General features: G+C 37.4%; 1 protein-coding gene across 5 annotated transcripts in view; it reads right to left on the bottom strand.

Moving 5' to 3' along the window:
- Window positions 1-616: 616 nt before the first annotated feature.
- Window positions 617-16,500, bottom strand: part of LOC120371690 (phosphatidylinositol-binding clathrin assembly protein-like) — a 49,896-nt gene continuing 34,012 nt past the window's right edge. For 3 of the 5 annotated variants that reach the window (XM_039487747.1, XM_039487749.1, XM_039487750.1), the window contains 8 exons: window positions 15,440-15,550; window positions 14,008-14,124; window positions 13,870-13,900; window positions 12,868-12,988; window positions 6,907-6,930; window positions 6,701-6,757; window positions 6,307-6,414; window positions 617-5,272 (listed from right to left, as the gene is read on the bottom strand). In XM_039487747.1, the coding sequence (XP_039343681.1) occupies window positions 5,258-5,272; window positions 6,307-6,414; window positions 6,701-6,757; window positions 6,907-6,930; window positions 12,868-12,988; window positions 13,870-13,900; window positions 14,008-14,124; window positions 15,440-15,550 (584 nt within the window). In that variant the 3' untranslated portion in view covers window positions 617-5,257. The remainder of the gene's footprint in view (window positions 5,273-6,306; window positions 6,415-6,700; window positions 6,758-6,906; window positions 6,931-12,867; window positions 12,989-13,869; window positions 13,901-14,007; window positions 14,125-15,439; window positions 15,551-16,500) is intronic. The other 2 variants (XM_039487751.1, XM_039487748.1) reach the window with 1 other exon arrangement.

Here is a 16,500-nt window from a genome sequence, read left to right on the forward strand (position 1 = left end):
GCTACAAATGTCAGCCACATGTTAAGAATAACAATTGCATGTCTTTGTGTCAGGGATTCTAGTTAACAGTATACATAACGAAACCATGCAACCTAGGATGTTGCCTCTTTTTGCTTCTATTATACTGGATTCAGAGGCATAGTATTTTGTGCAATCCATATGAGTAGATTTGTGCTGACCAAATCTACTGCATCCAAGATGCAAATGGACACTGATCCCAAATAGGGATAAGTATAGGGGAGAATAACTGTCTTTCTAATGTACTTTATTTTCAATGATTCAATACATCCCCACAAAGTTTAGTGAGTAACTGAAATAGTTCCCCATTAAAGATTAGCCTGCATAAGGAAAACAAAGCAACTGACCTTCCCATTTACTGGACTCACTTTCTGATAGATCAAACCCTCAAATTACAAAAGCGCAGGCACCACTTGAATGTCATCAGCAAGAAAGGCATAGTGCCATAACTATATTTAAATATAACAAACTAAGCAGCCTTTTGATTATCACACTTTGTTTAGGAAGATGAAGCAAGAACAATTAACTCCACTCTCTTATAGCAATTTTGAAACAAGCATTAAATATCTGAACACATTAAAAATAAACACATCTTATTTGTGCCAAAGTTTATTTTTCAAAACCTTTTAATAACAAATGAATGAATCTGAGCAACAATCTTAAAAAACCCAAAACAGTTTTGTATGTTGTTAAATTAAGTGCCACAATTAAATGTCAACATAGCCAGTCTTGTGCTTTTGCAATGTTTTATTTTGCAGAATTTGTATCTTTAAACCTCCCCCCTCTCCCAGTTTTATGGTCAATGGATTGTTTTCCACACATTCTGCATCCATTATTATAAAATGGAAAGGAACTCATTTAAGGAAACAGCCATACAAGAATAAGCCTGTAAAAACAACCTCCTACATTATAGTAAGCTCCTTTTAAATAAATACCCAATAAAAGGCACAAACCTGTTATACATGGGGAAAATGCAACATATAAAATGATGAAAGAGCCATTAAATAAATAATCCCAAAGGAATAAATCTGTTCAGCACCTTTTTTTTTGCGCCAGTGCTCTAAATGATGAAATCCCCAGCCAAATATCTGGTAAAGGATTAGACTTGAAACACAAGGCTACAGGTTTGAGATACTGAAGGAGGATTCCTAATGTACATCTTTTTTTTAAACTGCACCAGTTATTACAATCTCTTTAAATAAATGCACATGAGATACTTGTGGAAAAAAGCTATGCAGTAATGTATTTAGCAATACGTGAGAATCAAATACATCTTCAGAGTAATAGCAACATAACTTTTCTATTTCTCTACCAATAAATGTATAAATGATAACATGTACAATTTCCATTACTCAAAAATATAATCTTTAAAATGGAAATAAATGACTGGTACACAGTGCCTTTAGATGTTATCCTTACGATACAAACTACCCAAAAGAAAAAAAGTTTTCCCTTTTATTTACAAATAAAGCACCGATCCACAGTGCATGATACTCTAAAATTGTAACCCACCCTCTCTGTCACACATCAAAAAACCAGATCTGGACACACCCTGTATTCAGTCTTGTAGTAAGAGGTTATTCAACATTTTACAAAAAGTATGCTCACTATTTTTACCCTACATTTTTTTCCACCACTATGTGCACAGAACTAAAATTTCTCTATTACATAATTCTAGTTGGGAATCTAAATTTAAGGTAGAGAACTTCCTGGAGGCAAATTCATAACGTACGTTACAGATATTAAAAAGGGACAGCTATTTAAAAGGGACACTTTCAAGTCCAACAAGCTCAATATTACAAAGTTCCATCCCACTTCCTGCAATAGATTCTATGGTAAAGTGCCCCATCAGAAAGATATTAACTTGCTTCCCAAAAAAGGGATGCAACAGTGTTAACATCTTAGCTGTTAGGCAGAATGATAGTCACAAATGCCACAGGAATACATGATGGAAGTGCATGGCATTCCTCAGATTTCACTGATTTTGAGAGAAAGGAAGGAGCTGAAGAGCACTCAGAACAGGATGCTTAATCACAAAAAACAGGGTTAGTAGGAGAGTGAATGGACAATGCCATATACATACAGGTCCTTTGTTGTCTTGCTCTTGTACCAGCTACTATTTGCAACGGTGGCAAGGCTTTTTTTTTTTTTTTTTAAGTCACATGGTCCCCAATAATGGGGATAATTTTGCTGTACAACAAAAAGTCTCTCTCAGAGGATCAAGGGGCAAATACTGAGCCTTAAGAATCTTGACAGTGTCCTGTTTCCTTGCAGTTACATTATTCTTAATTTATGAAACCATATGTTGGGGGCTAAAAATGATACTCCAGCATTTTACATGTTCAAGTATGTTCACAAGGAAGTTGCTAAAAGCAGTTCTGTACACTTTTGTGAAGTCAGAAATATGCTAAAACCACCTTTTCTTCAAAGATAAAACTATATCAAGATTTTTACATAAACCCATTAATGCATCAACAAATGCTGTACAAGACTAAAGGGAAGGTAGTTTATAAAATGATTAAGATGTACACTGTGGCTGTTTTTTCCTTTTTAATTCTAAATAAAACTTATCAGACAGTCTGATTACAGGAAAGCTGCCCAACAAAGTCACTAAAAATTTCTCTAGACAAATCAGAAATTTTAAAAAAAGTATTTGAGCCTATTTCTGACTGCAGGAAGTAGAGAACAAATACATTCTAGCTAATCAGAATGTAGCTCTTCAATAAAGTTACAGTGAATGTATGCTGTCTGCCCATTCATTCATTTGAGCAATTTAAAATGAATCATAAGGGATATAATTTAAAATGGATTTGAACAGGACTATAAAATAATCTGCTACAGGAAAAAAGAGTCTTGATATTTACTTTACAGAGCCAGACATTACCTGTTCACAACCTCTGAGCATTGACATTACTGCTTAACTATTTTAAAAAAAAACACATACTAGTCTATCACAGGTACTGATCTAAACTGGATTTAAGACAGAAGAATTTGTTGGAAGCAAGATCTTTAAATGCTGAGTAAACTCAATGGAATTCATCCCTGTATCGAATAAAGTTTGAAACATTATGACTCACTCCAAGTTATGGGTAGATTTCCCCAGCATATGGAGGGCCACTGTGTGCACTGGAGAATTCACTGACTTAAAACTAATTATACAGTATTTTTGGTCAACCCAGGAAGAGGGGATTAAAGCCAAAAGCCTTTAAATTCAAATTTCAATATTTAATCACTGTATGTTAGTCCAGTTTATATCTTTGCCAGTACATGTCCAGAATTTTGGCGTAATACATCTGTTCCATTTGCAACATTTAATTTCACAGAAAGTTAGTGGTTACAAATTTCAAATACATGTGTCAAAAGGACTTAAAAATTCTCATTTAGTTTGACAAAAAGTATATTTCTTTTACGAAATAAGTATATTCCCTTACACTCTTGGCACAAAATTAATGAACAAAAAGATACCTACAGAAAAGGGTATTATAGAATTTAAGTGCTGTATTTCAAAGGTTTGCTCTAGAACAATTTGGCAAGATTACTAAACATGTTGGCATTCGTAAGCTACCCTTAATGATATTATTGCTAATGTAACATTCCCAAGACAAGACAGTCACTACTATACTGACGTAAATAACAAGGACGCTTATTTTCTTTTTATGATGACCCAGTTTAAGATTATCCCACAGCGAGATTTAAATGATACAATAGCACTTTTCCCTTTTCTTCTATTCTCCCACTAAAGTTCTGGAAACATGTTCTGAATTGTGTGTGTGTCAAATTACATACTTTTTTCAAGTTATCATTTTTATTCTTCAGGTGTTCGAAGATATGAAAGATCAGGCTGTATTTTTTATCCAACATTCTACGGTATTTTTATGGAATATTTTATTTAATAAATATGGAAGTGAAAACCTTAATTTTTGAAATCATTTTGGCATATGCGTAGCTAGACTGCAGTTATATTTTTCATAGATTAGATAATGGATTGCAAGATTTTTATTATAAAAGAAATGTACGTACATTTCTTAAGCAATGCAGTATTTTTATTTTGAAAATTCAACAAAATAAAGTTACTGCAGGATTAAAGAAACGTACTTCAAAGTTTACACATATTTACACATTTAAAAATAATTACTTTTTTTGTAATTTGTAAGGACTGGATTTGTTGTTGAACAAGTGGCAAAAGCTATAGACAAAGGCTGGACAATATCACAAATGTAATTCCTAGCCCAAAAAGATCAACTTTTTTTTTTTTTTAAATTGCCAAACTACTCAAATGTGGACATTTCTCCTCTTTAGTGGCCAGCAACAAGATTTGCTAATCTCTCCAATTTGCTGCTGCTGGATGTGTCTGCAGTTTTACTGTGACATAAAGGCAACTCCTGCTAGAGCTAAGAACGATGCTGCTATCTGCACAAAAGATACTGTAAGGAAGTGCAGCTATCACTATCTCTGTTTGTAAGCTGCACATGCTATTCTGTAACATTACTACTATCTTCTCCTGCTTGGAGACAGATCTCAAGCCTATGCCAAAGTCTGAATCTCTCAGTTGGCAATATAACGCACTGCCATAATGCCAATGGATCAGTTTTCCATTAATTGTTTTTATATATAGTTAGTTGATTCACAGCATTTAAAACTCACAGTATAAAATTTGTGAATTATAAGAAGCTATTCTAATATGAGAAAGCTGTCTGATTTCACACAATATTGGCTTTATATGATAATACAAGCATTACTCTATCAGAGTACTTTATTAGAGCATACGAAAGTTTTATTGCTCAACTTCATTTGAGTTGTGCCTTGATTACAACAGCCACACAGTTCAGGGAGAAAATAAAATAAATAGAAATATCATGCCCTCAGTCAACTTTCTACAGGCCATCTGTTGATGAATAAAGTTGCAAAGCAATTATGTAAGTAAGCCCCTCTTCAGAAGGTATAGGTCCTTAAAAGTCAGATTCTTCTCATCTTCTAAACTGACCTTTAGCTTCAAAGATTTTGATTTTCTACTGAAGCTAGTCTTACAGTCTAAAACCAATGAACAAACATGATTCCATACCATAGTGACTGTTATAAACAAGAATCTCTAAAGCATTGCAATTCAAAGTAATTTTATGTTACACAGGGAGTCGTAAGTGGATGCCCTGCTGAAGACTGCACTGTGAGAACACTGAATTTTCAATCTCTTCTTTTTACCAGTATTTGGTCATCAATGTATCTCGCTGCTTTGGCTGCTCTACATAAACTGTATCTGTAAGATAGAAATGAAAGTCTAAGTTTGTTTACTCAGTGCACTATTTCTGCAGAATAATGAATCAATTCACATATCTACAAGCAGAACAGTTAACCTGGTTACTTGACAACCGGGATTTATTTGGGGGTGAGGTAGAAGATAGTGCACTACTTATTTGGTTTCTTATGGAGAGTTATTTAAAACCACCAAACCCAAACATTTAGGGTTATGATACAAATAGATACAGAGTGAAATTCACAGCTGAGCATGAAATATATGTTCTCCCAATGAAGCACATAAATTAGTGTGAATCTTCTCCCCACATCCCACATCAAATGTATGACGACCACCATATTTTATCAACCCAACTGTGGGCCCAAACCAGCAGAAGACATGAATTCATTGCCTGCTGTGTTGTGTAAGGCTGAACTCATCTAGGGGAAAGACTGGCTGGCTAGTCCTAGAAGCCAAATACTGCCCTCTCATCCCCCCTATGCCTAAAGTTTCTAGGCAAGGATTTTCACAGCTAGCTAGGCAAAGCTGACCAATAACCTGTGCTCTGCTGTTCTCCATTCATTTACCTCCTCCCCCTCCAGGCTGTCGTGCCTACTAGGAGCCGCTACACAGATGAGAGTAACCCCTACAAGCATGGAAATAGAGGACTGTAGCTCTAATGAGTTCAGAATGGTAACACTGGCTGGAAAGGAAGAAAGTCCAGTTTTACTTAACATTGTATCCTTTAAGGTATCCTTTTAGATTGCAGTGTTAAATCTTTATGGCAATTTTTTTTTCATAGCGTTAAACCTTAGAGACCTATACAATATTAACAAAAGATGGACTTGCCCTTTTTAAAGGCAGACTAGGAGGTCATCAGTGTACACTGGGCTAGTTCACTCAAGCGCATTTGTAATTTTAAGGGTCCTAGAAAAAGATAGATGTAAAACTACTGGAATCCCAAGCTTTTTTTGTGTTTTGGGATCATTCACTTACTCCTAAGACTAGAAATTTTCCATAATGTTTTAAGTTCACATTAAAAAAAAAAAAGTGCTCACCTGTGTTCCAGGGACAGGCGCAAAGGGATTTGTTGGCCTGAGACCTGGCTGTGTATAAATCATTGGCTGGGATGCCATTAAAGGAGCAGCACCAATCTGAGGAGGTACCTGTAAGGTATAGAGAAAGACAGGGGAAGAGTTAATCAAAGAAATATTTTAAACTCAAATTAATCTTGGAAACTTCATATTGAATATTTTGTGCTGCATGTCATATACTGGAAATCAGCACAACAACAGAAACAACAGGTATGTAGTCTTTCAGGTCTTTTAGTTTGTGTAAAGAAAAGAGTATAAACCGACAAATTAGCATATTGAAACATGGCAACAAAACAATTAAAATATACAATTACATTTCCAAAGTGTGAAAATACAGTTATAACAATGAACTCCTTACCATTCCATACACAGGCACTTGAGGTGTAGTCACTGGGTAGGTCATTGGAGCAGGTACCTTTAATGTAAGGAAGAAAAATTATGCTTGAAATGATCTAAAAATACAGTTCTACTAGTAACATTTAATAAGAGACTTTACAAAATATAAAAAGGTACATTTTGTAAAGTACTTGAAATAGGTTACAAGTTTACAAGAAAGCAACTTACATATCCAGGATAATGTACTCCATTCTGGCATACCAAAAAGGAATAAGGACAGAAAATTATTGACGTGGTACTGAAACTAGACAACTTAACCCAGGATTGGGTTATGATATAGCACTGAAATTAGCTATCTCCATGCTTTTCATTGTGAATATAATATAGTCTTTAACCAGAATAGATAAATGTACAAACAATATAATTCAGTGTGCTATAACAGTAAGAGCAGTTAATTTAACAGGCTGTACCACGTAACTTGGATAGAATTTTCCTTTTCTAACATGTAAACAACAACTAGTTTCAGTCTAATAATGGAGGCATTAATTCATTATATTTTTGCTAAATCCAGCCACATTTAAAGGCTTTATTTGCTTTTCAAACCTTCAGGAAACAGGCACTGTATAGTTACTTAAGGAGAAGAAGAAGAGAATAGGAGAGAGCAAGAAAGCCTTGATCACTCATCATGAAATTCAGTGAGGAATGGAAAGGAAAGGATGTTCAAGTATCATAAAAGATTCTTAGCCTAAAGACAGCTTTCATGTTTTTCTACAATATAGAACCAGGTGTCTGAAGCGATCCCAGAAACTGAAGAGCAGGAGCAAGTGGAATAGGAAATCAGTCCCAAGAACAACCATCTAGGGATTAATTTCTACACAGGGCCACATCCTAGGTCTTGCTGTCCCATTGTGACCTAATGGGAAATGTGCACACTATTAACAGTTGGTAAGTTATAGTGCATATGAAAATGGAGACTAGAAGATTCCATCTGCATGACAGATATGAAAGAGTATGTGTTTTGTACATGAGCTTGGGGAACACATAGTAGCTCTCCAAATCGCCTTGGCCATTGGATAGGTTTTGATTCTTTTAATAAGTAAAACAAACATTCTAGTTCTACTTCTTTAACCAAGGTAGCAATTTCAGGGATACAATTAGCACATTTGTACGCAAGGGTAGGAAGATATTTTGTGTTCCTAATACATTCAGGACAAGGATGAATAAATCCAGGAACATCCCCTATTATTGGTTCTACAACAATCAGACTATTGCAGATTTTAATAGATCCATAGCATCTTTCCGTATCTTTTGTTGAACATCCAGAATATTGACAGGAAGTCACTACCGAGAAAGACGAAGATGCTTAGAACTGTTCCTTGAATTTTTGGGGGTCGCTTTATGGAATGTTTAATTTAGGACTTTCCAGTTACTGTTCAGTTCTGGCATAGCTATTTTTCCTCAGCCACTGGATGACTTAAAGTCCCTGTCACAATGCTTGACCTGATTTAGGTGTGGCACAACAAACTGTGAACCAACAAAAATGGGCATTTGCTCATCTTTCCAAAAGTATAGTCTATGTATCAAAGGCAAGAGACATAAAATACTGAATATTTTCCTTAGTACCCAACCCCCCCAAAACAGCCTAAGGCCCACAATTTTCAGAAGTATCTAAATAAATAAGGAACCTTGAAGATGGGAGTTAGGCCCTTTTGAAAATGTTATCCAAGACCTGGAATTGTATTTTTTCTATACAGGCTAAGTATTTCAAATACTCAATAAAAAGAACTTTAACTGATACATTAAAAACAAACATACAAATGTACTAAATGAAAGTCAACTGTCAAACCCCAATCTACCTTTGCCTCAATGTCTCTTACATACTCTCCTGGGATCTGTTGAAACTCAGAAGTTATGTTTCTAAACCAGGGGTTGGCAACCTTTCAGAAGTGGTGTGCCGAGTCTTCATTTATTCACTCTAATTTAAGGTTTTGCGTGCCAGTAATACATTTTAACATTTTTAGAAGGTCCCTTTCTATAAGTCTATAATATATAACTGAACTATTGTTGTATGTAAAATAAAGGTTTTTAAAGTGTTTAAGAAGCTTAATTTAAAATTAAATTAAAATGCAGAGCCTCCTAGACCTGGGCAGTGTGAGTGCCACTGAAAATCAGTGTGTGTGCCGCCGCCTTCGGCACATGTGCCATAGGTTGTCTACCCCTGTTCTAAACCACGGATGGAATAGAAGCAGATGACAAGTTTAATTAAAAAAGATCAGTCCTAACTATTTCATTGTTCCCTTCATTTTGTGTTTGTCTAAATAAGGAGCCACAGATATAAACTATGGGTGCTTCCCACTCTTCTTCTATTGGTTTGACATAGTTGTAACTGAATTTTTCAATTTATAATTGATTTGGGATTTATTTCTGGCACTCATATTTCCTCAGTGGTTAGTCAGCATGTTGCCATGTGAGAAATATTTATAGTATTCACCTGACATCCTGGGCAGCAGTGTTTCATGACTGAAGTACTTTGAGATGGTTTAATAAGATGTAGTTCTTGGCATAGCACTCTACATAGAAGACTGTATAAAAGGCAAAGTATTATCAGCAATGAAGTAGTTAAACAGCCATGTTGAAGCCTGACAGGGACAAAACAAACTGGGAATGGCAGTTATTACATGTGAGATGGTCTCTCTCAGGATTCAGAAGCAAGATGGACTAGGTCCCTTCCTAACAAACCTAACTATCCCTTGAGATCAATTTCATCTTAAGACAACTGTACCTTCCCCAAAGGGCAAACATACACTGTTAATTTCTGTCCACCTCCAAAATGAAATAAACTGGAATCTAGATTTTTTTTAAAAATGCCCTTAATCTAAGTTTTTCCAATGGTACGAAGGCCAGCATACTAAAATCAATAGCTAATATTCCTGCAAGTCATAGAATCATAGGCTGGAAGGGACCTCGAGAGATCTAGTGCAGTCCCCTGTATTCATGACAGGACTTAAAATATTATCTAGACCATCCCTGACAGGTGTTTGTCTAACCTGCTCTTAAAAGTCTCCAATGATGGCAATTCCACAACCTCCCTAGGCAATTTATTCCAGTGCTTAACCACCCTGACAGTTAGGAAGTTTTTCCTAATATGTCCATCCTTAACCACTGTTGCTGCAATTTAAGCCCATTGCTTCTTGTCCTAGTCTCAGACTAAGGAGAACAATTTTTCTCCCTCTTCCTTGTCACAACCTTTTATGTAATTGAAAACTTGTGTTCCCTCTTAGTCTTTTCTTCTCCAGACTGAACAAACCCAGTTTTTTCAATCTTCCCTTATATGTAGGGCCCTACCAATTTCACAGCCGTGAAAAGCATGTCACAGACCATGAAATCAACCCTCCCTCATGAAATCTGATTTCCCCTGCTGTTCAGAGCCGAGCTGCTAATGCGGCCGTGCTGGGGAGAGACAGGAGTTGTCCTTCCCCTGCACAGCCACACTTAGTGGGGAGATCAGACCCACCTCCAAGGGAAGCGCAAAGATGAGGGTGGTACACCCTGATTTCTGTGCTGCAGCAGCTCAGGAGCTGGACTCCAGGCTTCAGTTTCCCCCCACAGCTCCAGGCGTGGCTTGCGCCGGGCTGGGGTCATTCGCTCCCAACAGCTGAAGCTGGGGCAGCCCGAGCTCTGGGGCGGGGGCAGCCCAGGCTCTGGGGCCAGGGCCGTCCTTACCCATATGCAAAATATGCAGCTGCCTAGGGCTCCAGCCCCTGCTCTGCCTCTTCCCTGCCCCAGCCCCGACCCCACTCCCCTGAAGACTCCAGAAGCGGTCGGGCCTGCACCTCACTGGTAAGCAGAGCGACCTGGCCCAAGCCTGCTCCGCTTCCCTGGCTCCCAGCCACACTGCCAGGGAGTGCTGAGGGGTAGTCCCCCTACCCCCCCAAGCCTGGGAGCCAGGGGAGCAGAGCAGGCTGGGGCCGGGTCACTCCACTTCCCGCAGGAAGTGGCCAATCACCCACGGAGGCCTGGGGCCAGCCCCCTCATCCCCGCAGAGGCCTGGGGTGGGGCCCCACACAGCCAAAATAGCTAGGGACGGGCCTGTCTGGGACTTCGCCATTACACCCCGCCACCCCTCCAGCCAGGGCTCACGGCTTCTTCCCCTGTGGCATCTGCCAGGGCTCAGGGTGGCCTCAATGGGATTTCTGCCCTGGGGCTTCTTCTGGGGCTGGGGCACCCATTTTTCCTGGGGGGGGCCCAAATGTGGCACCCAGAACCGGACACAATACTCGAGTTGAGGCCTTATCAGCGCAGAGTAGAACAAAAGTTTTACGTCTTCAACACTCCTGCTAATACATCCCAGAATACTGACTCATATTTAGCTTGTGATCCACTATGACCCCCAGATACCTTTCCACAGTACTCCATCCTAGGCAGTCATTTCCCATTTTGTATGCATGCAACTGATTGTTCCTTCATAAGTGGAGCATTTTGCATTTGTCCTTATTGAATTTCATCCCAATTACTTCAGACCATTTCTCCAGATCATTTTGAATTTTCATCCTATCTCCAAAGCACTTGCAACCCCTCCCAGCTTGGTATCATCCACAAACTTTATAGGTGTACTCTCTATGCCAGGGGTAAGCAACCTATGGCATGGGTGCCGAAGGCGGCACACAAGCTGATTTTCAGTGGCACTCACACTGCCTGGGTCCTGGCCACTGGTCCAGGGGGCTCTGCATTTTAATTTAATTTTAAATGAAGCTTTTAAAACAACATTTTAAAAACCTTATTTACTTTACATACAACAATAGTTTAGTTATATATTATAGACTTATAGAAAGACCTTCTAAAAATATTAAAATGTATTACTGGCATGCAAGACCTTAAATTAGAGTGAATAAATGAAGACTCGGCACAGCACTTCTGAAAGGCTGCCGACCCTTGCTCTATGCCATTATCTAAATCATTGATGAAGATATTTAATAGATCCAGATCCAGAACTGATCCCTGTGGGACCCCACTCAATATGCCCTTCCAGCTTGACTGTGAACTACTGATAACTACTCTATGGGAATGGTTTTCCAACCAGTTATGCACACACCTTATAGTGGCTCCATCTAGGTTGTATTTCCTGAGTTTGTTTATGAGGTGGTCATGTGAGACAGTATCAAAAGCATTACTAAAGTCAAGATATACCACATATACCACTTCCCCCTAACCACAAGGCTTGCTACCCTGTCAAAGAAAGCTATTAGGTTGGTTTGGCATGATTTGTTCTTGACAAACCCATGCTGACTGTTACTTTTTACCCTATTATCTTCTAAGTTTCTGCGAACAGATGGCTTATTTATTTGCTGCATTATCTTTCTGGCTACTGAAGTTAAGATGACTGGTCCGTATTTCCCTTTTTATAGATTGGCACTATATTTGCCCTTTTCCAATCCTTTGGAATCTCACCCATCTTCCATGACTTTTCAAAGACAATCGCTAATGGCTCAGACAGCTCCTTAGTCAGCAAGTTGAGTATTCTATGATGTATTTTATCAGGCCCTGGTGACAGGGAGACACCTAAACTTGTCTAAATAATTTTTAGCTTATTCTTTCCCTATTTTAGCCTCTGATCCTACCTCATTTTCACTGGCATTCACTATATTAAATGCCCAATCGCTACTAAATTTGTTGGTGAAAACGGTAACAAAAAAATCATTTACAAAGTTCTGTCATTTTCACATTTTCTGAAATTGTTTTTCCCCTCGTCATTGAGTCTTGACAAATCCACTCACCACTTCCAAGTAGAACACTTTTCCTGGTGAATGGGGAACTTGCTCACCAGTTTCTGCTGCTGCTAAGCTTTTATTTAAAAGAAAAGCTTCTAGTCCTTATAGACCTTCCATTTATTAACAAAGGAAACCAATACAGTGGGTCTTCTTGAATCTGTAGACAGCTTAAAAGAACAGAGTTTTCACTGCACAATCCTAGCCTCAGCCCAACCCAAAAGGCCAGGAGTTTCTGAGGCAGAGGGGAGAAAGTCAACTTCCCTTCAAGTCACTGAGTGTGGAGCTGCTCTGTAGGCAATTCTCCAGCCTCAAGTGGAATAGCCTCTGGTACTTTTTTTTTTTTAAATTCATATCAGTAGAAAAGGCAGTTTATTTACTTTCATGGTGCATAATTTGAAGTCAGAAATGGTACAACACTTACCATATGTGGAGCAGGAGGAATGGGGGCAGTATTCCATGTAGTTGATGTGCTTGTTTTTGCCTGCCAGTTTGTTCCGCCAGTAAGTTTCTTCTCTGTTGGCTGATTCCACTGCATGTCTGACCTAAAAAAGAAATTACAGAACTAAGCTTCCCCATGGAGTTAACAGGCTCTTGCATAAAGTATAACAACTTTGACCTGAAACTGAAAACAATTTCTGTTTATGAGCAGATAAACAAATATCAGAGGATCAGTAAAACTTAACACTATAGATGAAAACTCATGTAGGCAGCAGAAATTTACAGAAATTCTTATAACACAATCTAATTTTCACCATTAACTTATTTCAATCATCACTGTTATCATCTGTGTTCTTGCTCTTATGAAGTTTCCACTGCTTTTGGAGCAAGATGAGAAGTAAACTTTCTAAACATCATCCAATGCAATGTAGCTCAATGGTTTCTCAGAGAGCATGTTACAGAAAATGATTTGCCAGAGCTATTTATTCAGTGGCTCACTTGAACTATGCCTTATCTGACCTTAACAGGAAAGGTTGCTCGAATCTCCAAGTCTAATTTAGACTGTTAAAAGGATGCCACTGAACCGGTAGCTACTTCATCCTGAGCTTTCTAATTCACAGGGTTTTTTTTGTTTTTTTTTTTTAAAAACAAGGACTGGATACATGACAGTTCTCCATCTTACAGTGATTTATTTACTCATACTATCAAATGCAATTTAGAACCAGTCCATACATACTGGCTGAGAACCTATTAGTCACAATTATGTTTGAACACTTAAGATTTCTTGACCAATGTAGATGGTTTTCAGAATGAAGATCTTAGTTAACCAAAGATCTTAACGGATCTGTGTTTCTTACGTTGATGGACTATGTTTCTTAGTCTATAGCATGGTTTTATGACAAGTGGTTCTTTTAAAAAGAATATATTACTTTTCACACGGCATAATTTTAAGAGTTAGTCAAGAGTACAAAAAAGAAAATCTTACTTTTTGGAAGGGGTTCCTCCAAAGCCAAGATCTGTAACAAAAAAAGATACCCCCCCAAAAAATATGTTTATTTAGCAAAATATGTTATCTATCTTTAATAGACAAGGAAAAAAAGTTTAAAAAAAATCTCACACTTACTTCCTACTAAGTTCGCAAGTGATGAATCAAGGTCATTTGCTAAAATTTTTCCACTCTGCTGATTGATTAGAACGGTTCTCTGACATTGTGTCGGTACTGTTGGTTGTAATACGTCCTCTGGAATAAAAACTGAAAACAGAACATAGAAATGTCATCATTAAAACAACCACATTTTGGCTGATACAGAAAATGGACAAACAAACTTCCATTCTCCAGAAAGCACTATTCTCAGGGCAGGTCTACACTAAGGGCGGGGGTCGAACTAGGGTACACAAGTTCAGCTACGTGAATAGCGTAGCTGAACTCGAAGTACCCTAGTTCGAACTACTTACCCAGCCAGACGCCGCGGGATCGAAGTCTGCAGGTCCAAGGTCGACTCCGCCACCGCCATTTGCAGTGGTGGAGTACCGGAGTCGACAGGAGCGCGCGGGGAGTTTGAACTATCGCGTCCAGATTAGATGCAATCGTTCGAACTCCGAGAAGTTGAACTCACCGCGTCGACCCGGCAGGTAAGTGTAGACTAGCCCTCAGATGACACTGTCAATAGCTTGGGCACAATTTCAACATGCCAACGAGGTATTCAAGGGTTAAGCAAAATTTAGGTTAATATTTTTTTTCTTGGAATTCTGAATTCTGTGTATAATTCTAATAAAATACCAGAACATGTATGAGTTTCATTTAAAGGGTTACAGGCAGGAGTTTTAGAAAGCTCCTACACTAAGATAATTTGACCTGAAAAGGTACGCAAGTTTCATACAAAGCTGAACCATTCCTGTCTTACCGTGAAAAAACTACCTGACAGAATAGTGTTACAAAATAATCTAAAAGCGTTCTGTCACAAAAGCATGGCAACATGATACTTCCTTGGGCAAGTTGCTATTAATAACTTGCATATAAATTGTAAAAAAACTTCTTCACCTTCCAAGAACACACCAAGCTACTAGTGACCAGCAGAAACTGTATTAAAATATTTGTGCACAGAATGTGTTATCCATTATATTACCTTTACCCAGATTGGAAATGGTTTGCATGAACTAAATATCATGTCTTATCCCTCAAACACAATAATCATGTTTGAGATAAATATAACATGCTTCAAACAGAACTAACAAGAACACAAGTTTTATGCAACAACACAACAATTCAATTTTAAGTGTTTAAAACAGTTTGATATGTAAACTTACCCATTAAGAGATATCCAGTGGGCCACAATGGAAAATTGCATGGGGAGAAAAAGGGGGAGAGAAGAGACATTACACAATGTTTTAGATGAATGAAGGCTAGTTAAGTATTTTATTTTTACAGTAGAACTCAAACAAGCTAGCTATTATGAAAGTGATTTGTTAAATTACCAAACCTATGTTCAATTTATAAGTTCAATTTTGCATTCTCAGCAGTCCTCTTAAGTTTGTTAATGTAAGATAGTTTTTACCACTTGTGGTCCTGTACTCATGTGCCGTTGACTTTCCTCCAAATACAGCATCAAAATCCACATTAATTATGGAAGAGGTGGTGCTCTGAGGAGCTGAATGAAGAGGAAATCCTAAAATATAAATTAAAAAAATTATTAGATATACAGGAAAGCTATCTGTACAGTCCACCTGAAATGAACCCAGAAAGCTAAAAAAAAAAAGTTATCAATCGCCAAAGGAGAACACACAAGTGTATGTAGATTTATAACCACTAAATTCATCTTCATGCAAAAAGGAAAGGAAATGTAGATTGGAGAGAAGAGAATAACAAAAAACCAGAAAGTTAATTGTTACCACAGACTTGAAATTGTGTTTCAAGAATAAAAAGGAAGAATCCAGTATCTAACAAATATATAGCAAATCATCTGGAAACCTCAAATATGTTCATTCCTGAATTTTAAAAAATGATGTCCAAAGGAATTTTGAGAGAAAGGCAGTAAAAACGAATGAATGCAGAAATGTTTGGATACTTGGATCACATCAAATAGAGAAACAAATATAAACCAGATACTTTCAAATCTAGAAATATAATCAACATTTTAAAATGTGAATATTTACTTGCATTACAAGATCTGAAATATACAATATTATTTGGTTGAAATTATGGCAATCCAAAACAGTTTTTATTAGGGCTGTCGATTAATCGCAGTTAACGCACGTGATTAACTAAAAAAATTAATCGCGATTAAACAGAGTTTTAATTGTACTGTTAAACAATAGGATATGAATTTAAATTTATTAAATATTTGGGATGTTTTTCTACATTTTCAATATATATTATGTTCTGTGTAATTGAAATCTAAGTGTATTTTTTTATTATAAATATTTGCACTGTAAAAATGATAAACAGAAGAAATACACCTCTACCCTGATAGAATGTGACCTGATAGATTTTTTTTGTTCGTTTGTTACATAACTGCACTCAAAAACAAAACAACCTAAAACTTCCGCGCCAAGTCCACTCAGTCCTATTCCTTGTTCAGCCAATCTCTATGACAAACAAGTTTGTTTACATTTACAG

Source organism: Mauremys reevesii, linkage group 9, assembly GCF_016161935.1.
Source record: "Mauremys reevesii isolate NIE-2019 linkage group 9, ASM1616193v1, whole genome shotgun sequence".
Taxonomy (NCBI): domain Eukaryota; kingdom Metazoa; phylum Chordata; order Testudines; family Geoemydidae; genus Mauremys; species Mauremys reevesii.